This window comes from Taeniopygia guttata, chromosome 1 (assembly GCF_048771995.1).
Source record: "Taeniopygia guttata chromosome 1, bTaeGut7.mat, whole genome shotgun sequence".
Taxonomy (NCBI): Eukaryota; Metazoa; Chordata; class Aves; order Passeriformes; family Estrildidae; genus Taeniopygia; species Taeniopygia guttata.
The window spans coordinates 11,705,498-11,732,503 of record NC_133024.1 but is presented as its reverse complement, the minus strand read 5'-3'; the positions used below and the strand labels follow the sequence as shown (position 1 = coordinate 11,732,503).

The following is a 27,006-nucleotide window of genomic DNA, read 5'->3' as shown; positions in this document are numbered from 1 at the left end:
AATGATGAATTTGGATAGCATTCATCTCCCACAATCTTTTTAACCCTTGTTTCTGAAGAATCAGGAAAAAAAAAAAAAAGTAATTTGGGAATTGTTCAATTAGCATCTTTAAACCTTTTATTAAAAAATGTGTATTTCATTTAAGTAACCTATCTTTCCTTTATATACTAGAGGTTGATATTCCATTTCCTCTACTTTCTACAATAAATGTCAACAGACATGTCCAAAACAAATTTTATATTTTAAAAAGAGCATTCTGAGTTTACCACTCATGATATCCATTTTGTGTACCTATTTACACTCTGATCTCAGAGTCTGTTACAGTGTTCATTTAATGCATGTTCCTGATAAAGAAATTCAGAAATTACTTGGAAATGTATATTATTCTACAATAAGCTGCTTTCATCAAAGCTGATGCTTTGCCCTAAAGCACAACATATAACATTACTGTTTCTGTTCTTTTATTTCACGGTGATTTTTAGCAATTGAGTTGTTTTCCATATCACTTTGCATTTTCAGTTTAGAATGTCATACTTAGGGGAAAAAAATTTCATTATTTTTAATTAAAAGAAAACTATGATTACAGACATGCATCAGGCTGATATGTGAAAAGTAGGCTAGAGAAACAAAAAGTGTGGATAAAATTCAGTCTGAAGATGCCTGAAGTGATGCATGTGAGGGTACAATCCTGGTTTCTTATATGTTGTAATGGGCTATGAGCTGACTGTTGCCAGTCAGAATACAAGGCCATGTGGTTTTAAGAAGAGTGTGAAAATAGCAACTCCAAATCTAATCACTGTCAAAAAAGCAAATGCAGTCCTGGAATTATTATGAGTGGAATAGAGAAGAGCACAATCAACATGCCACTGCAGTCTTTCCTGGTTTGTGTGAATCTTCAATGTCGGAGACAGGTTTGGTTCTGTATTTTGGAGGATATACAGCATAACTGGAAAAACTGCTGTGGAAAGGAATAGCAGGTGTGGATTGATTTTCATAAAGAAAAAAAAATACTAAAAAGAATAAGATTCTTTGGGGTAGCAAAGAGATCACTGAAGGGAAAAATATATCCATTTATAAAATCACAGTTGCCACAGAAAACACAAATAAGGAAACACTTAGCTGCTCTTCCAATGGAAAGATTAGGGGATATTAAATAGCACAAACAAATGCCACATTCTGAGCCCAGAAAATGGTTGTTCATTTCAGTCTTCAGTCTTCTCATTGTCGCATAGGATTTTTTTTCCTCTAAATAGAGTATTTTTTACTTAAGGGAATAATCTATATATGCTGTTATATTGTCAGCTGGAAAATGAACGGATGATGGTGCTTTTCAGCTAGACCTGTTTACAGTTCATCTGTATCTCTGGAATTCAGTAAATTTTTGCTCAAGAGTATAAAACAAGAATTGGGCTAATTGAACAAAAATCAGCTATTTAAATATAAATGCTCCAAAATGTTTTCCATTACCTGCCTGCTAATATATTGGATGACATTTTGTGGTCTTTCTCTAGTTGCAGTGAGCACTAGCAAGTTAGTAATTCAGTATTTTCTTTTCTGTGAAATCACAGAAAACCAATCACATTCTTGATTGCATATAAGTGAATGCTTCATACTCGCTCTTCACGTCTGAATCGGAGTTTTGTTTATACCCATTTATTTTTGCATTCCAGGAGCTTTTACTATAGGTGTTCACTTTCTTATTTTCTGTATTTCCTGTAAAAATTTCCAAATAGTAGGTCACTTGTGGCTTACTGAGTTGATGCTGATATTTCACGATCGATATTTGTAGGTGAAAAAGTTCTTAGAGTAGTTATGCAGTATGATCCCATTGGGTGAAATGTAGGACCGGGGATTAAACATATTCTAGTCTGTTACCATTATTGACTCAGTCCCATCAGCCCAGGAGCTCCACTAACAATGGAGAGGGTTGCAACGAGAAAACAGATAACTGGGGCTGACATCCAGTCCAGGCTCAGCTCATGGACATCCCTGCCTCAGTTTTTGGCAGCAGACCAGTTCTATATTGCACATCACACAATGCACAGATGCAGTGATCAGAATGTAGGGTCACCATGAATCTGATGATTGTTGACAGTGGCAGGATGTTTTCTTCATCTGGATCATGCACACTGAGCCATGTCCTTGGCTCTTCAGTGGTCTTGTAAATCCTCCCACTATGATACAGACCACCTGTTTAAAAAAAAAAAAACAAAAAACAAACCAACCAAAACTTAGAAACACTGTCTTTCTGAACTATTCTAGGCACTGGTTGGTGATAAGACACTGGCCTTTCGCCTGATGGATGCAGAGATGTACACAAACATGAGTGTGCTCATGCCTCTGACGCCAGTTATCGATCGTGGCATACAGCTTCATAAAATGATTCGTCTCATTACTCATGCACTCGGAGGAGAGAGCTATCTGAACTTCATGGGTAAGTAATCTCAGGAAAAAGTCTCTCATTTTCTCATCTACAGAATGCGTGGCAGGGAAATAAAATGATCTGACATAGTCTTATATCCACAGTATTTATCACAGTGCTGAAATTTGGAGCATAAATGCTTTTATAGATTTATTACAAAAGGTAATATGCATTGTTTTTCTGTCTGTAAGATGTATGACAAGACAAGACAATAAAATCACGATGGTTTCTAACTGTAAGAGAAATAACTTTTACAACTCAGATTAGTATTTTTATAGTTGTTCTGCAAGTTTGTCAGGTAGTGAGCTGTGGCTCATGCAGCTGGGTTGTATTTTGTCTCTGTTCTTTTCCTCTCTTAAATTTTTTAGGGTAACAATGAATTTACTAAAGATAGCTCTGTGCTTATTTCAGTTATTAATTGTCATGAAGTAGTCTGGAATCAGTTGACCTATTCCTTTGCTTCTTAGTGCTTAATGAGGTATGCAAGGACAAATCACAGAAACAGGAGGTACATTCTGCTATCAAAGCACAGAAATTGGAAGAGTTAGTGGTACGTTCTTCTGGTCTATCAACTAAAATAAAACTGTTGAGTTACTTCCAAAGCAAAGTTGCTACAAGAAAGTTCAATTGTTAGTCTAATTTAACCAGCAAGTTACAGTTTCATGTAGTCATCTTAAAAGTTAAATATTCTTAGCCTTCTGGAAAAATCCAAAGGTATTTATGCTGTCTGTTCTTTGCCATATTAATTTGTTTACTTTCTTTGCAAAATAGTTCTTACTTTACAGTAAAAATTTTGTAGTATGTTTGGACAAGTTCTGTATAGCATTTGTGATAGTCTCATGGGGAACAAAAGGGCTGAAAGCCGTTACAAAATCACCATCTCAGTTTTCTGATAATGTAGCGCTTGATAATTATAGAAATTTTAGCTTAGTACTGTCTTCTACTTTTGTGGTTAAATGTTTTGTTATATAAGGTTTAAGGGGACTGTTGGATGTATATTGCCCTTCTTCCATAATGGTGTATTTAACATCATATTTTCTGATTAAAAATCTGGAGGACATAAGACAATGGTGACACTGGATTTTACCTATACTGATACGTACTCTCTTTCTTTGTATTAGGAGTAAACTCAGAAAATTGTGTTGATTTTCTTAAAAAGAATTGAAGCATTTTCAGTACAGAACTAATTCACCATATGCAATACTAGAAAAATTATTATTTCCAAGAAAATGCAGGTTGTTTGCTTCACTCTTGAGAAAAAAAAAAAGTTAATGAAATAAATATTTATGAAGTGTGCAATCAGGCACCAAAATGTTCAAGATATGAGGTGTAGACTTCCATTCAAACTAGTAATACTATAATAGTTGAGGAAACAGGTGTTTACTAAATACTCTAGCTAAACTGCAGGTGTCTTTGGCCCAGATTGACTTAGTAAGATTAGAAATCTAATCAGTAATGCAATGTGGCATGTTAAATCCAGTGTGTCAATGCTGGCTGATTGAGCAATTAATATTTGATATCTCTGAGTACTGCAAATGGTTCAGTAACTACATTATAGTTTGCTATATATGAAAGGTGGAAAGATTGTAATAACTGTTGGAGGAGAAAACATATAAATTCAGAACGCTGGCAGTCCTGTGGGCTTAAAATGCACGTTACAACATGCTAACTAATTAGGCAAATACAGTGACAAATGAGTTCTTTAAATTGCATGTTTTCATGAATGCCAAAGGTAAGGAAGAGAAGCCTCCTGTAGGGTGAGGGAAGGAGTGGAAATCTTCTTTCACAGCACCTGGAAAAGGCGTTCCAGGTGCCTTTGTGCTTCCTTAGGTCCTTCCATTAAGAGTCTTGTACTTTCTGTCTCTGAAAACCCAGCAAACAAACACCCTGCTTTCTGAATGCTTTGCTCACCTTAAGGAAAAAGAAACTTCATCTAAAAAATGGTGTGTCAGGAGTGGAAATCTGTATTTTCAAATATATCCTGGAATTTCTCTTGGAAGATCTGGAATAATATTTAATTACACACGCGTTGGAGCATCATTTGGGCTCTATACATGCGAGAAGATTTCTCCTGACAAAAGTTTGTGCATCAAAAACTGACTGTGGCTTTCTCTCATCTTTCACTCTGGATGGTTCTCTGTCCTTCTTACATGTATCTCTAAGAAACTACTGCAGAATTCCTGGAATTCTTATTTTTCATGATTCTGGATGTTTAATTTTCTCTGGAGGCTTTTATTTTTCTTTCCACTTATATCTCACTATTGGCAATGAGTCTTGTATGCAAACTTAAATGTGAAAAGGAAAGTTCTGTTGTTTCAGTAAATTGGTTCCCTTGTAACAAAAACCTTTGGGAGCCTTCTTTCCTCCAGTCTGTGTTTGGTTTTATGTGCAGCTTCCCAGGTGATCTCTTGTGCGTTCATCTGGCATGGAAGACTTAACCTAGGAAAGGAGAAACTCCATATGCTTGGCTGAAAATGAGAATAACAATGATAAATAAATATCCTGCAGCAGTGAATGCATTCTTTGGAAGGCCAGTTTGTTTAATAGTAATAGCAAAAAAGTAGCAATTGTTTTGAAACTTTTGCTGTGTCTAAATTTTCTTCTTTTAGAGCAGGTAGAGAGCAGCAATCCCAATGTAGCTGTAGTTTGTGCAACCCAGCTCCTGTTTTAGATTTTAATACTGAGACAAGCTAGTTATGAGTCAGAAGTTGACACAGAATTTTATGAAGTCACAAAAATTCCAAGTTCTTCTGCACAATGCTTTAGTTGAGAGCACATGTGCTTCTTGAGGGGCTTCTTTCTTTACTAATTTTCTGTGAAGGCCTTGACAGAGACAATGCATATTTGAATGTCTGAACTTTAATGACACTTAAGGCTCAAGCAGTTAGAATGTGTGTATATTAAATAGCTAAAGTAGTCTTTTTAATTGTAAATAATAATAAAAAACTCTGTCTTCCTACTCAATTGTTTTTGTTTGTAGTTACAGTGATATTGAAATGCCATATACATTAATCAACTCAAAACCAGTAAAGTATATGCAAAAATATTTACAGCCATAGATCTCTGCCCTCTCTAATTTGTTTGAAAGCAAATCCAAAATAAAAACTTGTATCTAACTAAAATTCTTAATTGTCTATTTTAGTCTTCTACAAAATAAAAAAAGGGCTCGAGATTGAGCATAATTCCTAAAGAAGTAAACAAAGACTAATAGAAGTTGTTATAAGACTTTTAGAGTATTACAGGAATCTTCTGAGCTCAGCCTGAAAATAAAGCAACCTCTGTTGTTACCCAGAAGTGTTTAAATTCAGTATAAATAAAGACTCACACAAATTTCTTGAAAATAATATTGAACTTACCGCTGCAAAACTGTTGTCTCTACATCCTTGCATTTTCTTTTTGCTTCATTTTTCATTCTGCCCCTGAAGACAAGCTGTAGACAATGGTAATTGTTTTTCTTTAAAGGTTCCTTTTGTATTTTTCTTGTTCATTGCATGTGCCTTGCACTTAGGGAAAGCCTGCAGGACATGTAAAAAAGCTGTGCCAGCTCTTCAGTGGACTTGTTTCCATGGTCTCTCCTTATCTTGCAAGATACATCTGTGTGTCTAGATTTAGACAAGAGAGGGTAGTTGTTTTGCTGCCCCAAATATACATACCCAAAGGGCCTTAAATAGCATTTTGAGTCCTTGAGATCCTTCCTAGCACAAATATTAACTGTTTTATGCCCGTATAGGGTCTTGATTTTCATCTTGCAACAATCATTTCCTTGGTTCTTTTTTTTGTTTGTTTGAAATTGGCTTAAGCTCCAATCTATTGATTTAAATGGAGATTAGTTCCTGCATGAACCTCTAGCACTATTTTTCATGACTCTCCCATAGTAAAACAACTCTTAATTAAGACTCCAGAGACCAATTTTCACTCCCTGTAAAACAACTTTTGAGACTATATATATATATATATATAGACTATATATATATATATATATATATATAATTAGGAAGTTATTTGAAGTAACTAGAGCATTTTTTGCTATCATGAGCATTGACTGATAGTGTTACTGTTTGGGTTGACATTCACATTCACCTGTTCCACTACTATCTAATTTGTCAGTTAAATTTCCTCTTTCATGCTTGTTAGTTCATTTACACAGCAGTTTTATACACCTTCTCCAGTCTTAGGAGTTTTTTGCATGCACCAAAAGAGTTTCTCGTTCTTTAAGACCTTGTTCTTTCTTTGCCCTTAAAACTAAAATGCTATGCATCATCTATTCCTTGGAGTATTTTAGGGGGAGAAACTTAAAGATTTTTTTCAGAAATTTATGTTTAAACTAAGGAATTTTGTAAGAGCAGGATCTTGAAAAAATATTGACAAACAAGAAGAGGAATGATACAAAAACTGTATCAGTAGCACTAATATCAGTGTGAGAAAGGTGTGTACCATCTTCTTTAATAATATTAATTAGAAACCTTAAATAAAAATGGTGCAGCATAACTTATAAATAGGAATGTTACTTTAAACAGAATCTGAACTACTATTTTTATTGCTACCTATTCTAGATGAAAAATAAATTGTATCAAGAGCAGGATATTTAGTTTAAACCTAAGGGAGTTTGGTTATCTTTGGCATGTTACATTTTGACACTTTTTTCTGTTGACTTTCTTATGCATCTTACATCTGTTCACTGGTTACAGGGTGACTTTTTTGACCATAATCTAAAGAATGGCCTTGGGAGAGCACACACTCTTCCAACTCGCTCACTTCAGTCAACTCCTCTGGATAAGCAACCTTGAAGTGCTCACTTGGTGCAGACTGCAGCTTTAGGAGAGGTAGTTTGATGTCATCCTTCTTAATATGCTTGCCTAGGATAGGTGACAAATGTGCTGCCAGTTCCAGCAGGTGCTTTAATTCCATGGCAGCCTGACAGAAAACAATTATGTTCACTATAAAGTAGAAAACAAGGGTGTAATCTGAAATCTCACCTACAGTTTCTCAGAGACTTAGTGATAGACCATCTCCGACTTTGTAGCATAATAACCCATATGCAACCAACCCCACTCACAGTTTGGGTTGGGCAGTGGCAGTGGGAAGAATCGTCATTTATGTATTGGGCTTCATAAATCACTTTGACAGTCTCTTCTGCAAGGTCTAGAGGTTAAAACTTTTAATATTTATTCATTTAGAGTTGATTGAAGCAAGCTTCATTTTTACACTTGCTCAAAACACATTAGAGTGACTGGGAGAAAAACAATTAAAGAGAGAGATGGTCTCATAATTCAAAACTAAATCACACAAAGACCTGTCTTATCCCACCTCTCTTGACAAATTAAGTATGTCCAAACATTAGGAATCTATGGGGGTTAACTGTACATCCTCCTTGAAAGTGTAAGGAATAAAGCACTATAACATGTGTGTGTGTTATTTAAATACTTAAATAAAATTATTAGGGGCAGCAATCTATATGTGGTGGTGCATCCCCATCCATACTATGACCTCTCAAGGCAGAAACCTTGAAACAGAAACCTTCACAGTCAGCAGCATCCTCAGAACTGCTTGAGAACCAATGCTTGCTGCAGCTGTGTTCATGGAGTGAAATCCAGGTAGGATTTTCTAGGGTGTTAGAGGGAATAGCCTTAATGAAGATAGCTGGCAAAAGTGGCACTATTGTTTTTCTCTCAGAGTAATGCTGATGTTTCCTTCGTTTCTACCCACATCTGCTGGGTATTGGCTATGACTGCACTAGCAGTGGAGAAGATTTATGGTAAATCAAGGCATTCTGACATCGTGCATCAGTTCCAAGGTGTTGGGTTTTTTTAAGGATATTTTTTTACTTATAATTGTGCTTAGTAGCATCATTTCACCATGGGATAGTGTTGCTGAAGCTTGTGCTAGTGTCTCAAACTTTGTTCCTAGGGCTCCACCTGTTGCCTTGCGTATTGTGCGATTTGTAAAGCTCGCAGTTCAGACTTGTGATATCTCCACTATCAATGTGTGAGTGCATGCAGCCTTGTCTGCAAATATAGTACTTGATGTGATGAGAGGGCTTACTAAAGAATAATCAACAAAGTTGTAAAATAGATCTTTAAGTTATTAGGGTTATAAGAGTTCTGTTTCTGTTTGTATGACAGCCTCCATTTTTCCTTTATTGTTTGTTGTTGTTTTGAGGACCACAGAACTAGGCCTCTATATATTATAATTTTATCTAACTCTACACTATATATCATAACTGTACTATGTACTATAACTTTCAGCACAGGCTTTAAGGGGAATTTCTCTTTTCAGTTGTTCAAAAATGCTATTTATTACAGAAATTATGACAAACTCATATAATTTTGAAAAACTCTTTTCGCACCTGGATTTCTGACTCTTTAGGACATGGCTGTTATTCTCTCCTGTCATAGTTGTTTGTTAATTTTCTCTCCACAGCTATATGATTCAGAATTTCTTTACAATAAATTATAATTAAACTATTTACACATGACATTGTTTAGTTTTATTTAGCTGTCTTTTATGGAAAAAAAAATAACTAAAGATAGATCCAAAGACTAAAGTATATTTTTTTTCATTCTCTTCACCTTAAGTTCAAATAAGTTTTAAATCAACAGATCTACCACAAATTTCAATTTTATTGCTTTCTTAATTCAGAATGTTAGCACCATTGTAAAAACTCTGTATTAAAAGCGTGTCTTAAGTTTCTGAGAAGTTGTGCATATAAACATACAGTTTTATACATAAGAATCTGTTTTGATTAAACATCAGACATTGTTCAAAATTAAGATTCAAGTAAAAGACAGATTTTTTTTGCCAGGTAGTATGAAACTTTTATAGTATATAGAAAGATTTTTATATGTACATATGCAGATTTTTCTATCCACGTGTGTAAACATTACTTTGCATATGGTTCATTGTTTAAGCAATTAAACACAGCTATCTTACACTTCTTTTGCTGTGGTTAACTTTGATTCAAACAAAATACATTGAATATCTTCTGTTTATATACACTTCAAGTGCTTTAAACTGTTACATAGTGCAGGGACTTTGAAAATTTCATAGAGCTTGGTTCAATCTATTAACAATTTATTACTCATTAGTTCTGCTGAAGAGCCTTCACATTGTAAGGCATGTAAAATGCCTTTTTGAGATGATTTTGCTCAGACTTCTGCCTCTAGTGCTCTGTGTCCCTGTTGAAAGACACAATGCATAACTGAAAGAAAATTAAAAATATTTTCAGATTTTCAAGTAAATATTAAGTTGACCTATAGATAAAAGTGAAGTCCAGCATTCAGGTCTGCATTATAATTTATCTTTTTGAGAGAAAGTAGATTTTAGAGGGGGGTTCGTTCTCTCTGTTATACCTTCTACAATAAGTCCATGTAAAAAGATATAGTTTTCACACAGAACAGATGAGTAAAGTTGATTTCTGAGTTTATTAGTGTCACAAATGAAATGCTTACTACAGGAGGTCATTCATTTCCTGAATGTCAGGTGTCTACAGAAGTGGTGTGCCTGTTACAAACTAAATCTGTGCAAGAACTTTGTGTTCTAAGAACGGGAGAAAAGGGTAAGCATACCCATCAAGCAGGGGTAAATATGATGTGGATGTTAAAACTTTTGTCTTTTCTCCTAATGCTCCTGTGTTACGTGCAATTTCGATGCTGATGATTTTTCAGTACTTGTTTTAGGTTACTTATTTCTGAAATCCCCAGTGCTGAAAAGAAGCAGCAGCAGCCTCTTACCACACCCAGCTGTGTTTTACTTCTACTTTTTGCAGTCTGTCTGTACTCAGTAGTCTGGAAAGGGCTGAGAGAAAAATGGAACTATTTTCTCCAAAGCCATCTACCAAAGAGCAAAATATTCCTTCCTGATTACACTTCCTAGGTTGGCTTTTAAAGAGGTGGAGAAAGGTGATCCAAATCAAGTAATTTTGCAACATCAGGCTCTAGTGAGCTGGTGCAGGAGCATGCAGAGGGGTCTGTTAATCTCAAGCCTACCTTTGGTGGCACATTGCTCTTTCTCAGGCTGGTTTCTCTGGGCAATGCAGAGCCAAACAGAATTAAACCCCATGTGTTACTCAGTAAGGAGTTATTGGTTTGAGACATGACTGTCCAATACATTTTGTATTTGGAAAGTCTGACACATTAGATCCTTAGGCATAGATTGCAATTTGGATTTTAATGCATGCAGTTGAGGTAATTTGAAATTATTTCATCTCAGTAGTGTCATTAATGCCCCAAATCAATGTAACTTAAGCTGAGATAATGCTTTGTGATGACATTGGAATAAAAAAAAAGGTGTCTTTATTTGTTCAAGAGCTTATTTTCACAAGATATTATTAGTTTAGAATCTTCTCATTGTCCTAATTTTTTGAGGCCATCAATCCAACACACACAGAGGAATTAGCTAGAATAAGAATTTGAACAACATTGTAGTTAAATTTGCATTGATTTTCACTTTCAGTAGGTATTTACTATTTTTTCTGAGAAGTGGTAAAGTCTGCAGAGCAAAGCATATTAGCATGAGAACATCTTTTTTGACTTGTTCTTCCTTGGGTGTCTTTTGAGATCTTCAATTTGAAGTTCTGTAGAATTGTACAATGTTTTATGTTGGAAGGGAAACAACCAAAAGATCATCTTAAATGTCATCAATCCCAACAACCCTGCTGTAGGCTAGGACACTTTCCACTAGACCGGGTTGGTCAGAGCCTCATCCAGTCTGGCCTTGGACAATTCCAGGGATGGGACATCCACAACTACTCTGGGCAACTTCTCCATTGTCTCACCACCAGCACAGCAAAAAATGTCTTACTGCTGTCTGATCTGAACACCAGTGGAATTTATAGTGAAGTAAATTAGAAAGGGAGTTTATCAACACAACAAAATTACTTTTTGCTGAAAGTAAAATGAATTTTGTTGGTGGGGGATTGTTTTTTGGGGTTTTGTTAGATTTTTCTTTTCCTCCCCTAATAATACAGGTACCTTTTGAATTGAGATGCCTTGTTAAATATAAACCACTACTTCTGTCTTAATGTACTACATAAAAGTGCAGGGCAAGAGGAGTAACAGGACAAGTGACTGTCTCAAGGAGAGCAGGATTATTCACAAAGCCAAAAGTATTAGTGCAGTCTTTTTACAGGCAGAAGCTTAGAACTTTTCCTCAGTTGAGATAAGTGTTCAGATCTTTTTGTGAAATTCAGAGCAAGTCTGCAAGCAAGGTATTTTCATAGAATATCTTCTCAAGTGGCATTTCTAGAGAGATTATTTAAAAGCAATCTAGTAATCCACTCACTCTTGATTTAAGAGTCAATCTATAGACTATGAAAAAGCTCCCTTAAGCCTCTCATATTTTTTTTTTAATCCAGCTAACTGTTAATACAAAATACTGCAGGAAAGCCTGGATCATCTGGCTGGTTGTATTATAGGTCAGCTCTTTGGCAGCTTAAGCTCACAACCTTTATCTTCATAATGAAGAAATGTATGGTCTTATTTAAAAATATTAATGGGTAAAAAAAAGGATATATCCAATGGAAAACATTAACCTGTGTTAACACAGACTGTTGGAATGGCAGCAGACTTTTCCATGATTTATCTTGAGCTCCTAAAAACAAACAAAAAACATGGCTCAAGCTGTTCTTGTTTGTTTATTTTCATGATTGGTTATTTATTGTAGTTCCTAGTGGCTGCCACTATTTTAGCAAGCCATGAATTGTGTGTAATATTGCTCGATGGGAAAAGTGTAGAACTCTGAACATGGGTGGACTTCCATAACTCACATTTTTCTTTCATCTAAGCTAACATAGTCCAAGTATTAGTTATTTATAGATACAAAAATACTATGTGAAATATATATTCTATTTTCCAGAAGTCTTCACTTGTGTTACTATGCTTTTTTCTCCTTGTGTACTATTTAGCTGTACTTAAACAGATTTTATGTATTTCTTCTTGAATAGGTGAATAGTTAATTATGTAAAACTCTGTATTTTTCAATACATTTTGTTTAGCCTGGAGAAAAGAAGGCTCAGAGGTGACCTTATTACTCTCTATAACCACCTGAGAGGAGGCTGTAGCCAGGTGGGGGTTGGTCTCTTCTGCCAGGTAGCAAGTGATTGGGTAAGAAGAAATGCTGTCAAGTTATGCCAGTGAAAATTTGGATTGAGCATTAAGAAATTTCTTTACTGAAAGGGTGGTCAGACACAGGAACAGGCTGCCCAGGGAAGTGGTGGAGTCGCCATCCCTGGAGGTGTTTATCAGATGTGGCTCTTGGGGATGTGGATTAGTGGGGGACTTTGCAAACAGCCATAATGATGCTATGACTATTCAAAGCCCCCAGGCTGATAACCATGCCAGAGTATTGACATATTAATTTCAATAGAAGTAAAGAAAACTTGCCTTTTTGTGCAAATTTCATCAGTATGTGAAATTTATTGTTCTGTTTGGTGAGAGGGGAAAAAAAAGAAAACAGAAAGAAAAATCAATATTGCACTAAGCTTGTTACAGTTCTGTCTGTGGCTGCCCTTAGAAACATAGTAAACTATTTATTAATATCCTGCTTTCCTACTTTTGGGTTGGAAAGGTGTATCCTAATTAAATATGAAGCAGGGAGTATCTTCATTTAAAATAGTTTTCATTTTGTGGAGTTCAGCCTAGACATAATTGAAGTTTTCAGAGAAATTGTCCAAATTCCTCCTTGTATTTACTACCTGTTTTTATATTTGTAGGCCAGAAAGACTGTTTTTATTTCTTTTCCTACATGGAAGGCTGTTTGGTTTGTACACTGCACATAAGAATATAGAACTAAATCCATTGCTTGCCTCTGGAAACTGAAATACAGGAAGAGGCTTGCAGAAATGAATAAAATTTATTTTAATAAAGGTGATGTGTACACGTCATATTCTCTCAGTAAGTTTTTGATGTGTGTTTTTTTTCATTTCCTAGTTCATAAAGGGATGATGTGATCCATGTCTGAGATACTGTGAAGCTGGGCTCAGGGATATGAGAAGTTTTTACCAGGCTCCTGTTAGAGCTCTGTCTCTGCTGTTACCATGACGTAGCAGGTTTTCAAAGGATATGTTGCTTTCTGACAATAAAATGTCCCCATTAAGATCTAAATAAGAAAACAAGTATTGAAATAAGCTACCATCATAATGTGGCCTTGTAAAGGAATGAAATGGAACAAAACAAAATGAGTAATGACATTGGCAAATATTATTTTGCAGATAAAGGTGTAATTTTACTTGTTTCAGAGGATTCTTCTCCCTTTTTTTAGGTGATCCATGTAAAGCATTTATCACTTGAACAAGTTTATTTTTTTTAAAAGAAAAAACCCACAAAGGGATGAAAAATCATTACTGAGAAATTTCATATGTCCAATTCAAAATGCCTTTGTGCAAGTATTCTCTAATGGTTTCTTGTGTTTTCTGTTCTGCTTTTGTCATTTTAAATTTCCATACTGCATTGCTGGAGGGGGAAAGAAGAAATCATCGTAGTGTTTGTACATATTTGGCTTTCCTCAAACAGTTGTAACAACACTTTTCAGACATGGAAGCAGGTTGGGGTTTTTTTCTGAGATCAAAGTTTACTTTTTCCCTTGGCAAAGAAGTTTTTTCTTAAAGGCAGAAAATGCATTATGTGCAGTATATTTTCATCTTGGCCCCTAAAAAAAGCTGTATCTCTTCTTTGTGTACAGTGCAATGACAGCATGAAATGTACTAATTTAAATGCATTCATATTTCAGTAAATTGAAACACTATTTTTGGAAATAATATTTTTTAAAAATGAATGTGTGCATACTGAATTAATTTCAGCAGTTACATGAAACTTTGGGGTAGGGAAAAGAGCAATATTTTTAAAAAATGATTGTGTGCATACAGAATTAATTCCAGCAGTTACATGAAACTTTGGGGTAGGGAAAGGAGCAATTAATATGAACATATGTTTTTAGTAAAATGTTGATCAAGGAAAAACTCAGCGGTGCCTACCTAAATGAAATTGCTTTTATTACTTCATACACTAGTTCAGAGGTACTTATTTCAAAATTGAAAAACAAATTATAATTTTGTCATGATTTAAGCAGCCATAATGTAATCTGGGAATAATTTCTGCTCTGATTCTCATTTATCAATCTAAATTTATTTTCTGTCCATTAACTTGGTGTCACAAGAAAAATCTAAAATTATTAGCTAGTTTTGTCTTGAAAGGCTCATAGCTTTGTTATGCCTTCAGCTGATTCAGGTCTTGATGCTAATTTAAATACGTTTTGAGCATGAGATGAATACTGTCATGTTTGCCTGTGTGTGTATAGCAAATTGTTGAATTTCAAAGCCAGAAGGGTTAGCTGTCCACTGCAAATAAAGCAGCATGAGGTAATGGAATGAACAGAGGGGATGGTTCATGGTGAACCTCTTTTTCTTAGAAGTTAAATCTTAAAGGTTCACAGTTCTAGACCATTCTTTTACAACTATTTGCTTGCTTCCTAACTCTTTTGAACAAATAACTGATCTGACTTCATTATCATTCCTCCTCAGCTGCCACCAGAACACAGCATCCAAAATTCAGCTTTTCCTCCCACCTGCACCACAGGAACAGTCAGGAAGATCACTGGGTCACTTTCCACTGATATACCCCATAGTAGAGTTCATAATGTATGGGTTGATATATGTCTGGAGTTACCTATATAATGTGTCCATTGTCAGGAAATGGAGTGTGTTAGTGGGTCTTGGGTTTCCCAGCTATTTGAAAAATCTTCTGCACTAAACCCTGAAAATTGGAAGACCAAATAAAAAATTGGCAGAAGCTCTGCCTGATGATACTCTGAGTACCTCTTAAAATCTCTGTCAAATGACCTGTTATTAGGGAGCAAATGTCCATAATATTTTCTGTTGTCTTTCTGGCTGGTGAGGATGATTACCTGAAGGAAGGGGAGTGGAATCATGCCACTTAAATCAGGGCATATTGTGGCTCTTCTGATGTCTCTTAAAGCTGATTTTTCAGGCATGTCCTCTTCAGAAGTACGAGGGAAGGAGAATGTGAAGGAGTAACCAAACATGCAGAAAGGGCTTTTTTGGTCACAACTGCTTTTTAAAAGGCTGTGATAACATTCAGTTACAGTCTATTTTCTTTCTGTATTATATTTTAAATTTCAACAAACAACTGTTCTCTCAATATTGTGAAATTTATTTTTTCCTGTCTCCTTACATAAGAAAAACAGCAACAATGACAAAAACAAACAACAACAAAAGATTAACACCTTCCTGCATAAATGTGCTCAGTTTCTATAGATTTTGGTGGCTATTTTGTAACTGACATGCTGCTTGCAGCAAAGATGCCATCAGTGCTAATTCCTTAAATTCCCTTTTTTATCTTAGCGGTGGTTTTGCTTCAGCTTTCAAAACTGTCACCTGCTATTTTTTTTTCATTTTTTACTTTATTTTCTTTTCCTTTTTTTTTTTTTTTTTTTTTTTTCCCTTTTTCCCTCTTCTCAGTTGTGCTGACACTGGTTAATGTACAGGTGAGTCAAGACTATCTTTACATTGTGAATCCAGCCCATTTTGCCATCAGGATACTTGTAAAGGTCTGCCCCAGTCTGCGCTGTGGTTGCAGTCTCCATCTGCCCACTCATAGTGGAAGACCAGCAATTATTTTGGTATAACTAATTGTAGATTAGTATTAGAAGGTGATGCTCTTCAGAGGCTGGTTCTTAATTACAGCATTTCTTTATCCTCTTCTGGGGTTGTGAACAGCTGTAAAAGAATTTTAATAACATACAAGCTTTATATTTCTATGATATTTTAATTTTCCTCTTTTGTTCTGATACTCTGAGATGTGACTAAGGATGACTCAAGGATCAGGTTTAAGATGCTTAAAAAACAATTGTGACACTTCCTTTCATATAAGATGTGCATTCATAATATTCACTCGAGGCAGTTGTAAATCTGTGCTACGTTTTAAAGTCTGATGCAGTGAGCATTCCAAGCCTAAGTATTTTTGTGGAAGCAGCAAATCTTAATGATTCTGAATGAATTCTGATTTTTAACATTCTTCAGGTGTAGTCTGATAGAAACATTGTATCTTGCAAAACAGTCAGAATATCTCTTTGAAAACTGCATGAGATTTGGTTCATAGTCTAGTAAGAGGCTGAGAGAAGATCAGGGCAATTACTGCTTCGAACCAGTCAGAATTAGACCATCAGAGGTTTCTCTCATTAATCCTCCCCTTCTGTGCATTTTCATTAATAGGTCTCTTTTGCAGACAAGGCATTTCAGTTGAAACCATTTTCTGTTCAAAAACAGAATATACTTTAATTTTGTATACTTTAATATACAGATTAATAGTCATAAGTAATTTAGTTGATTATCAGGCAAATGAGACTCTTCTTGAAATCTGCCCTTTTTGTAGTATGACCAAGTACCAGAGACCCTGACTTCTGATCTTTCTGTTCTTTCTGAAAACAAAAAACCCAAACTTGAAAATTTCAATACCTATTTCTACGAAGAAAAAAACCAAAACAACAAACAGAAACCCAACCAACAATACAAATAATATTGCCTTAGATGTCCTCATTTTGATTGACTCTAATGAGCAGAGATCTTGCAACAGATTATGCTGTCACCATAAGAATATTATGCTAGGATTTTTGAAATATGTTAAAACAAATAAACACAACTTAGAAAAATTGCTTTCAAATGTCTGGTTAGAGTCTTGCACAAATCACTTATCATCTTTCATTTTTTATGTCAGAGTATCTTAAAAAAAATCCCACACACAACAAAAACAAATAAACAAACAAATCCCCAACCTGTGAAGCTAACAATGAACAAGTTGAGGAGGGGGAGCAAAAGACTCTAAAACAATAAATACAAAAATCAATAAATTGATGCAGGATGTTTTTCTGACATGCACATAAATTGTGTTTATACCAACATAAATATTTGCCATCCACTGAGGATGCTGCTTTTGAAATGCACAGCAAAGCAGCAGTTTTGTTCTTTGGAATATCAGTGTATGTCAAAGTTAATTTTCTTCCCAGATAAGGAGTCAAATTATTATTAGAGGAAAAAACAGGAAATTATTTCCACTTCATAGAGTTTAAACCGGTTAAGGTACTTGATTAATCTGTTTCTTAATAGTAAGCAAAAGGCAAATGAATCATAATGTTAATGTTGTGTTTAATTTGGCATAGGCTTAATGAGAATTTGTAATTCTTGAGGCTTCCTCTTTTCTTCTCAGGTTGCTCAAAATATTCACACTTTCACAAGGAGGTTTTTGGCAGATTTGTAATTTCCCAGCTTAAGTGGTCAGTTAATTCTAAGTCCTGGTAATGTCATTCTTCTCTAACCATTCTTCTTTAATCTGTCTGAACTTCTGTTAGATGTTTATTGGAGCAGCCCTTGAGTTTTCCCTTCAGTTATTAGTTAAAAATTCCTTCTGAAACCCAGAAATCATATTCTGTTGGTTCGAGTGGAAATGCCAAAAAGCAGTGCATGATGCTGTGTTGTGCTTCATTCCATATGGGGTTGGTGGTTTTGGTATGTCTTTAAATAAAGCTAGAAAACACCAAACCAACATTTATATTGGCTACTAGACATAGATATCATCACTCTTTCCCAAGGTAATGTCTTATGCAGAGTTACTCTTACAGATCATGCTGGGTATTGATTTCACAAAAGGGTTTAGTATGAGCATTTGACAGTAGCAGGGTAAGAAGATTGGTTTTACCTGTTGCCCACACTCAGAATTCTTTCTCTACACGTTCAGTTCTCTTTGTGAATGAATCTCCTTATAACATTCACTTCAATAACTATATATATAAAAACTGATTATTTAGCTGATGTGTCTTCTCTCAGGACTGTTTTAAACTATTAACAAAGTGACTCTTGAAATGTGGATTTTTTATTTTTATTTTCCCCAGCATGTTTGAGTTTTACAGTTGGCTCATATTTCATTCATCCCTCAGCAGTAGCCCTGAAGCCAAAGGAGTAGCTGGCCAATCTTTTCCAGTGTCAGTCCTTGGCATTTATTTTCATCTGTTGTGTAAAGAAACCCAAACCAACACCAAAAAATCCCACACAAAACCAAACTGCAAACAAAAACCTGATATGACCTTGACTCATCAGTGCATGATTATTTAGCATCGGTCTCATACATTGTTTTGCTTCAAGGTAGAAGTACAATAAAAATTTGATTGTCTTCCTGCTAAGTAATGAAATTGAAGTAATTGAAGAAAGAAGGTGCACTGGTGAACAGTAGGAAGGCTGGATTTTGCCAGGGCTGTGCTTTTTTAATCAGCTCACTAAAGCGAGTCTGTTTCTTGAAACAAATTGTTTGAGGACACTCTGTGAGAGAAACCTGACTTTAAAATGCTTGCAGCTCTTCTCATTTTGGAAGATGTTTTGTATTGTGAGACATTGCTAATATACAATTCTGGATCACACTATTTTCCTTTCTCCTTAATGATGGGTTTGGGTGCACTGACCAAGCACTACACACATTATGCTGGAGTGGTGTTGTCAAACTATAATAATTGAACAATTGGAAAATACACATGTTCCCAAGCTTTATTTTCTGAACAGTATTTAATTGGAAGATACAATTGTGGTCAAAAATTTCTTTTATACATGTTGCCATGATGTTTAATTGCTGAATTGGGATCAGGAAAGGTTTTCAGTGTAAAAGGTTTCTTATCTAATATGAAGTGTGGCTAATTTCAGAATCATTCTACTGTTTTTTCATTCTTCAGTGTGGTAAAATTCTCTGCTAATATTAAATATTTTCTGTGTCAGAATCCCATAAGTTGATATCAAAATTTGTACTCCTTTCTTTCTATACACTTTTATTTTGAGAGTAGGATATTGAATTTTACTCTTCATTATGGTTTCAGAATATTGGGGTTTCTTTTGGCCAAGGACAACTAATTCTTAAGCAAAAATCCTTATATATCTAAAGCATAGCTTCAGTTAGGTGTTAGTTCCACCTAAGCTGTTGTGTAGAAACAAATGCACCAATTGATTACTTTTTTTAATATTATGTTTATTTATATTTGTGTATATACAAGTTCATAGCAGGAGACATTACAGTAACAGGTTTCTCTGAAACGGTGCTGAGTCCTGCAAACAAAACACAGATTGCACCTTCCAAATTCACAAATCACTTAAGTAACGTTCAGAAAACAAATAACACCATTTCCTTAGCTGAAATGAAGCATAACTGTTATGGCAACTTAAAAATACCATTGATTGGTTTTCTGCATCAGAGGATTCTTAACATTAGCAGCCACAGCCTTGAGACTGAGCACATCAAAGGTCTCTGCACTCTTTAAGAGCTGTACAGCAGTGCCCAGGTACCACTTCAGGTGCTGTTTGGAGTTTTCCATTTCTTTGAGGAAAAAGGAGTGTAAAAGTATGTAAAAGTATCATACTGTGCCTTTTCAAAGACTTTTACAGTAATTACCTAATTCTGTTTTTGAAAATACCTTAGTAAGTGCCCAGGTTCACTGGAAACAATGGCAGACAAGAGTTGTTTAAAATTGTGAGGATCTTGAGAAGGTTTTTCCAAAAATAAATGTTTTTAAGAAGTTTATAAATACATTCTCAGCATGGCAGGTGAATGAATGAACCAGCCTCAGGGGGAGGGCAGGAGGCAGTTGGCAGAAAGAAGCTTTAATTTCAAAACAGTGATATGTGAATCTAGAAAGAATCTTGGAAATATACTCCTTGGAGGTAAGAAGAGGTTTAGAGGTGCAGTCAGAAGTATACTCTGATGTCTGATTTGTACTGTTTCAAGAAAATCAGGGCTTCTCATAATGCACCTTCTGTTTTCATTGCTGACATCTATTTTAGAATGCCTTTTTCTCGCCCTACTTTGTTTAAAGTTTATTCCAAATTTTAATTTCAAATTTTCGCATTTTGTGCTGTTAAAAAATGCATAGTTACTTAAGTAATTAGATTTGTTCCTGTAATAAGAACAGTATAATCCTGAACTTTCATTTTTTACTTACTTGAACTTTTCTATGCACCAAATACTATGGAAGTGGTCTTTTTCTTCTGTTTACAGTTCTTTTCCTTAATTCTTCCTATGCTGTTTCAAAATTAGACAATGTAATTCTTCTTGATACCAGCAAGCAAACTGCTATTTGTTGCATATCCCAGGGCAAATGGATTGACACCTTTCTTGGAACTCTTTCTGTGCTGGCCTTGTCCTACATTCACTTTGTAAGCCCATTAACCTGTCAGTTGTGGTACCAGTTAATAATTAACAGTGCACCAGACTGAAAAATCTAGCTAGAATGTCCCTTACTGCATCTTCTGTTAAAAAAGTTTCTTGATATAGATTTGTACTTTTTTGTTATATTGGGGGGGGGGGGGGGGTATCTGTTTTGTTGTGGGGTTTTTTAACCTTTGCAAAGTGTTCTGCAATATTTCTGTTCCTAAATATTTTAGTGAGCTCTTGGAAGTGGTTGACTAAATAATCTATACTGTGCCACGTTTACATAGAGCCTGGTAGAAATGTCACTTTATCAAAGTTAGTCTCTTGTTTTTTACCAGGATGCAGCTAATAGGAAACAGCAAAATGGGAACTGTTTCAGTGTAAAAGCAGTTTACAGTGAAAAGAGTAACAAAGAGTTATTTTGCTAGTAACAAACTAGCAAAGACAAAGAGTTTAGTTGCTACTTTATTGTTTTAAATACTGTATGAGGATGTTGAGTAAGTTGTAAGTCAGTTATATATTATTCTACACTGGGAAAGCAGGCTGGCAATGTAAACTTTCTAGTCTGAAAGTTTCTAAGAGTAGATTAATAAAATAATTATTGTTTCAAGGTCCCTTCTAGCCTAGGTAACTTCTTGTGGTACTCTTTTTCTTATCTGTCAGTATGAACTGCAGAAACTCTTGCTCTGCTCAGTAAACATTCAAGGGAAAACATTCATCTGCCCTTAGGAACTGAGCACTGTTGTCAGTGAGGCCACTGATATTTTATTGAATACTTCTTTGATAGAACACTACAAATAAGTAAATTGAAGAATAATTTATTCCACACTACGAATAAGTAAATGGAAGAATAATTTGTTCCAGATAAATTGAGGGTTTTTTTCTGTGTAACTAAATACCAGCATGTGGACATAACCATCATATGATCTACTTCTGTTGTAAAATAAAATAAATCCTAGTAAGCAGTGCTATGGCCTGTTTACTGTGCCTATGCCTGGTCCTTCCTCTGTGTAAGAAATCCTCTCAGCCATCAAGCCCTACCTACTAGAGATGCAGAATTGGTGCTTCTTAGGAGAATTCTTTATTTCTTGTTTGGTTTGGGTTTTTTTCTGTAATTTATCTGGCAAAAGTCTGGGTTTGAAATATGAGAACTGAACAATTCCATTAAGTATGGTTGGAATTTTTTTTGAGCAACTGGAATATTATCTCCTTTAAGAACCTGGTATTGTTTTATCAGTGTTTATAAAACTGTGTGGTACAATAGCTCTCAACTTTTGAAAATCAGTAGGAAATGAGAAAAGATGAAGCAACCCTTGATGGGAAGTGGGAATGGGAGAGAAACAACAGGAACTGTATCCTTGTACAGAGTATTGTGTCCCTGTGTGATTTAGGGCAAGCATTTTAAGGACTCAGTCCTTTCCCATGTCTTAGATACAGTGGAGACATCCTTGTGTATTCTTGTGACTGTATCATCCCAGAGGAGATGCATTCTTTGATCCTTTAATACCGAGAAATTTAAACTTTCCCTTCTTTCTACCCTAGGAGACATGGAAGATCCAAGTTGCAAAAATATGGTGTTTATCCTGATTTTTATCTTTCATATCATGGGAGGAGACAATATCTGGTATTTTCTGAAAATGGGAGAAATTTTTTTTCCCAGAACTGTCTTTCCCAATTGCCCTCTCTACCATTGCCTCATGCTAGAGATTTCCCCTAGCTTCTGTTTTATGCAGAAGTTAAAATACAATTGTTTGTCTGAATTTATTTTATTTTAGTTTTTTCTGACCCAATATGTCATTAAATACTGATGCTAAAGGATTAAAAAAATGCTAACGTCTTCATGCCATCTAGCCCAGGTGTTTCAGGAGCCTATTTAGAATTTCACTTAATTTTATTTTTGCATGAATTTCAATTTTATTTTCAATTTTTATTTTATTATCACTTAATTTTATTTTTGCATGGTTTGCTTGCATTGAGGCTCATTCTCTTGTCATTCAGAGACAGTGTACTGTTTATTATTTAGGTTTGGTAGTAATGAATGCTAAGAAGAAGATTTGGTACAAATATGAGTAAATACAGAGTATCAGAATTACTTAACACCCAAGAGCTTTACAACTAGAGAAAATGAAGGAACACTCCATTGTTTGAAGTGTTTATTATTTGAAATAATGATAAATACCATATGTTATCTAGATCTGATTTACATTGATTCTATTTATAGCCTGGAGATTGTTGCACTGTCATCATTGTTCACAAAGGTAGTGAAGTTAAATTCAAAGCAGTTGCAACTCCTGAATGACTTTATTATCTGGCTTCTGTAAATTGGTGTAACTCCACATACTTTGATAGATGTACTTTAAGGTAGAACTGTTGGAATTTTGTCCCAATGTGTCAAGTCTCCAGCTCATCACATTTAAATAGGATCTTTTTATAGTGTTTTAGATAATTTAAAATCTTGTTTATCCTTACACATAATTAAACTTCTTACCTTTATTGTGTAAAATAAACAACTTGTTTTAACTGCTTTTTAAATATTTAGTGTCGTACTTAATTCAAAATGCAAACAACTCCTAATAGCATTTCTTGAAACTGCCTGTTCCATCTTTTAAATATCCCTTCAGTTCTTAGGCTTATTCTTTGAGAAAGAATTGCTACTAAAGATGTCTAAAGAAGAGAAATCAAGGAAACTTTAATGACCTGTGCAGATCAACTTTAAAAGAATTCACAACAGCCTGACTTCTTTGTGGTGCTAATGCATTTCTATCCTCATAAACAAGGGTGACATAAATTTTAATTATGGTAGTAGAAAGTAATTTATTTGTTGGAATTGTGATCTTGAAATCCTGTACATAATAAAGTTGTCCATTGTGCGCGATATACAGGAAATAACAAACTTCAATTAATTCCTAGATAAAATTAGCATGCATTGCACTTCAAGGATTTGTCTTTGTTTTTTTTCTCTAATCAAAACTTCAGTTAATTTCAGCTTTGTTCTCTGCCTCCCCCACATTAGTTCCATTGTCTTGATTTACATCATTTGTGGCAGCTGGCTTCTTATCAATCTGTAGTTTAGACTTCTACATCGAACAGTAAATTAATTAGAGGAAAAGAAATCCCAGTTATACTTCTTGATAATTGAGGAAGCCTCTAAGCATAGAAGTGAATGTTGCTGATTCTCATCAGAGATGAGAAGTGTAAGTGGGGAAGGAGTCAGAATGATTGCTTCACATTCAGTGAACCAATAGTTATCTCTAGCAGTAAGTGTTGGTCACTTGTGCCTTTTCTTTCCTAGTCCCTCCTGTCATTTGTTATGAAGCTAAACTAGGAAAAAATAGCAATTAAAAAAGTAGCATTTAGATGTGTTTTTTTAATAGGATGCATGGCCTTAATGCATCGTAGAGATGCACATGCATCCTAAATGTTACTTATTTTTCCCTATACCACAGTTTTAAAACATAACCAAAACTGCTTGAATTCATTCTGTTACAATTTGTGAAGAATTTTTCTTCCTTTAAAGCAAGTGACCCTTTTACAGTCAAACAACTAGTACAAAAGGCTCAGGAGTATATTCTCCAGAAGATGTTCACAGACACAGACTGTCAAAGTACATGCAGAATTTAGACCTCAGCTTGTGGTTTTGGGAACAGAAAGTATCTTAATGTTTTGTCAAATTGCTGTGCTGTATTAAATTCCCTTTTTTTCTTAATCGACGTGAGTAATAGTTAGGAAATTAAGACTGCTTTAAGTATTTTGCTGCACTTACATTGTTCCTTTTAAAAAGCCAAGACAACAGAACAGCACTGGAAACACATTAGTTACTGTGGTGGGGAAATAGCAAAGCAAGTGGAGGTGAGGGAGTCATTACACATTATAAACCTGAAGGAAGTCTGCTCTACTTACAGTGAAATAATCTATGGAAATGATGGGCTAGTTCAGTCTAATTTATTTGCTATCTTCTATTGCTTATTTTCTCCATTGTTGTTTCTTTCTTGAACAAATAGGTATGATTTCCTTGTCTGTCAATTCAAGATATGTGTCATCTCTGTCTTTCTGATATTTTTTCCTGTCTTTAGCTGAGCTATCTCATGTAGTTCATCTTTTCAATAGTGTGCAGATCACGAAAGAAGGTAATACCTTGCCTAGCTCTTCAGAGAATATTGAATTGGTTAGATACTGTGTCTGTTTTGTAGCAATATCTTTCCTCATTTTCCAAACCGTGTTGTTAGCACAGTTTAAGAGCTCAGTCCAGCATTATTTCAAGGTCATTTTGAAAGTCCTGCTGTGATTCTGATTATTTTATATTTGTCTCCAGTTTTGAGCTGACTATGAAATTTAGTGGTTTAGCTTTTGAATAGGAAATTTAATTTACAACTTGTCAGTTTGTTTGCAAGGCGGATACCACTCTGAAGGACTCTCCTAAATATATATGAGGCTTTTCTCGTTTGTCCTCTGTTCATTTCTTTGTTCTCATGAAACGTGGAATTACAGAAATCATTTCACAAGTCGAAGTTCATAGTTGTCTCTGCTGCCTGTATCCTCCAGGCCCTCTAGGCAGTGTGGGCTGGGTGGGACAGCAGATGGGTGGTGGATGCACATGCAGGGTATCCAGCCAGGAATCTCTTGTCTTTCCTTGGCATCCCTGCCCTTTGTCAGCCCACAATGCTCCACTTGAGTAACAGTTTGTGGATATGTGAGGATCCTTTTACTATTCTTTTTTTGTTTGTTTGTGTTAGTAGAAAAGCTCTTAAATTTCATTATATTACTTTCCATACATATTTCCAGTTATATGTTTTTGTCTCTGTTTTATGGTGAGTGGGTGTGGTGTAATCTCTGAAATGTTTGTCATGAATCAACCATGGTGGGCTTTGAAACAAGTGTTTAACTTGCAAGGTACTTGATACTCTTTAATCCTGTGACAAATGAATAGTCCAAAATGTCAGAGAGTCTGCAGGACAGCAGGTTATATCATGAGTTAGAATTATTAGGTGCATTTGGAGTTGTCTCAGTCTGTAATGACAATACATAAACCAAGAAAACTTTGGATACATCAAAGTCACTCAAAATATTGAGTCCCAAATGAGGTCTTGTTTTGAATCTATAGCTTTTGACAGCTGAGATTTGCTTTGGAGATTCTACATAAGAGAAGCTAAACTTTTTCTTGACTAAATGTCAACCTGTTTCCTTCTTTTTGAATGTGATCCAAGTTTTAATAAACCTATTATTTGTTTAAGTCTGGTCAGTAGTTTTTTGAGCTAGATAATCTGAGTGAGACTGGCAGACTTGTGAAGCTACTGCTATAGAAAACCAAATTGAGATATAATGGCACTTACACACACAGAAAAATTTTTGGGAAATTTTTAAGCATGGCATGATAACATGGAGTTCATAATTCATCACTTTATACTTCCCCTGGAGTCTATGGATATTTTGCTTCTGTAGCTTTAATGGGAAAACAACCTTGCTAACACAAATGGAAGTTCTGAGGGACGTCTTGAAAAATGAGAGACATAATAAAATGGCTGGTTTATGTATGGAAGTGGATTCTTTGGAATTTAAAACTTGTAGAAAGGAAATACACATTTATATATTTTGCTTTTGCAGATTTAATGTATTCTTATAACATGATTTCATGGATCCTTAATATTTTTAAATGCAGGTAATGAATTTGGACATCCAGAATGGCTTGACTTCCCCAGAATAGGGAATAATGAGAGTTACCACTATGCCAGAAGACAGTTTAATCTTACTGAGGATGATCTTCTTCGCTATAAATTCCTAAATGCCTTTGATAGAGATATGAATAAATTGGAGGAAAGGTATGGCTGGCTTGCATCTCCCCAGGTAAGCTGTATATACAAAATGATAAGTTTTAGTCACCAGTTGGGTACATGTGTATTGAAATAACATTTCTAAATTTGCATGCTGAAATTTCAAACAGTGCTTTATTATGCGCTGTGTAATGCCTCACCGTATATTTAAAGTTGTCAAAATATGGCACTGAAATATCTTCCACAGATAATAGAAACCTGAAACAGTCTCCTTTTAGCTTCATAACAAGGTCTCTTCCTATTATTTTCCCTATGTTTATTTAGTAACTGTGGATTGCATAAAGCAGACTATAAAATTGTTCATAATCCAATCCAAGGATTGCTTTGAAAAAATATAAGTTGTTCTGGCATTACACTTTATAAAAATAATTATTCCATTTCTGAGGAAAAACTTCCAGCAGAGTCTAGTGTAAGTTGTAGCCTCCTAGTCATCAATCTGCTGCTTCTGCATTTGCATTTTTTACACAAGTATCACACAGTAACTTATATGAAAGAAGATCACCTGTTATAATTTCTCAGTGTTTAATTATTTCATTCAAGTCCACTTTAAAGAATTATCCACTTT

The 27,006-nt window shown here is 35.0% G+C and overlaps 1 protein-coding gene across 7 annotated transcripts in view; it reads left to right on the top strand.

The window, feature by feature from the left end:
* GBE1 (1,4-alpha-glucan branching enzyme 1) overlaps window positions 1-27,006 on the top strand; it is a 143,727-nt gene that overhangs the window by 98,223 nt on the left and 18,498 nt on the right. For all 7 annotated transcript variants that reach the window (XR_012053545.1, XM_072923430.1, XM_072923438.1 and 4 more), the window contains exons 12-13: window positions 2,263-2,434; window positions 26,270-26,454. Coding sequence is in view for 6 of the 7 variants with exons in the window: in XM_072923430.1 (XP_072779531.1) it covers window positions 2,263-2,434; window positions 26,270-26,454 (357 nt within the window). In the remaining variant the exon portion in view is untranslated. The remainder of the gene's footprint in view (window positions 1-2,262; window positions 2,435-26,269; window positions 26,455-27,006) is intronic.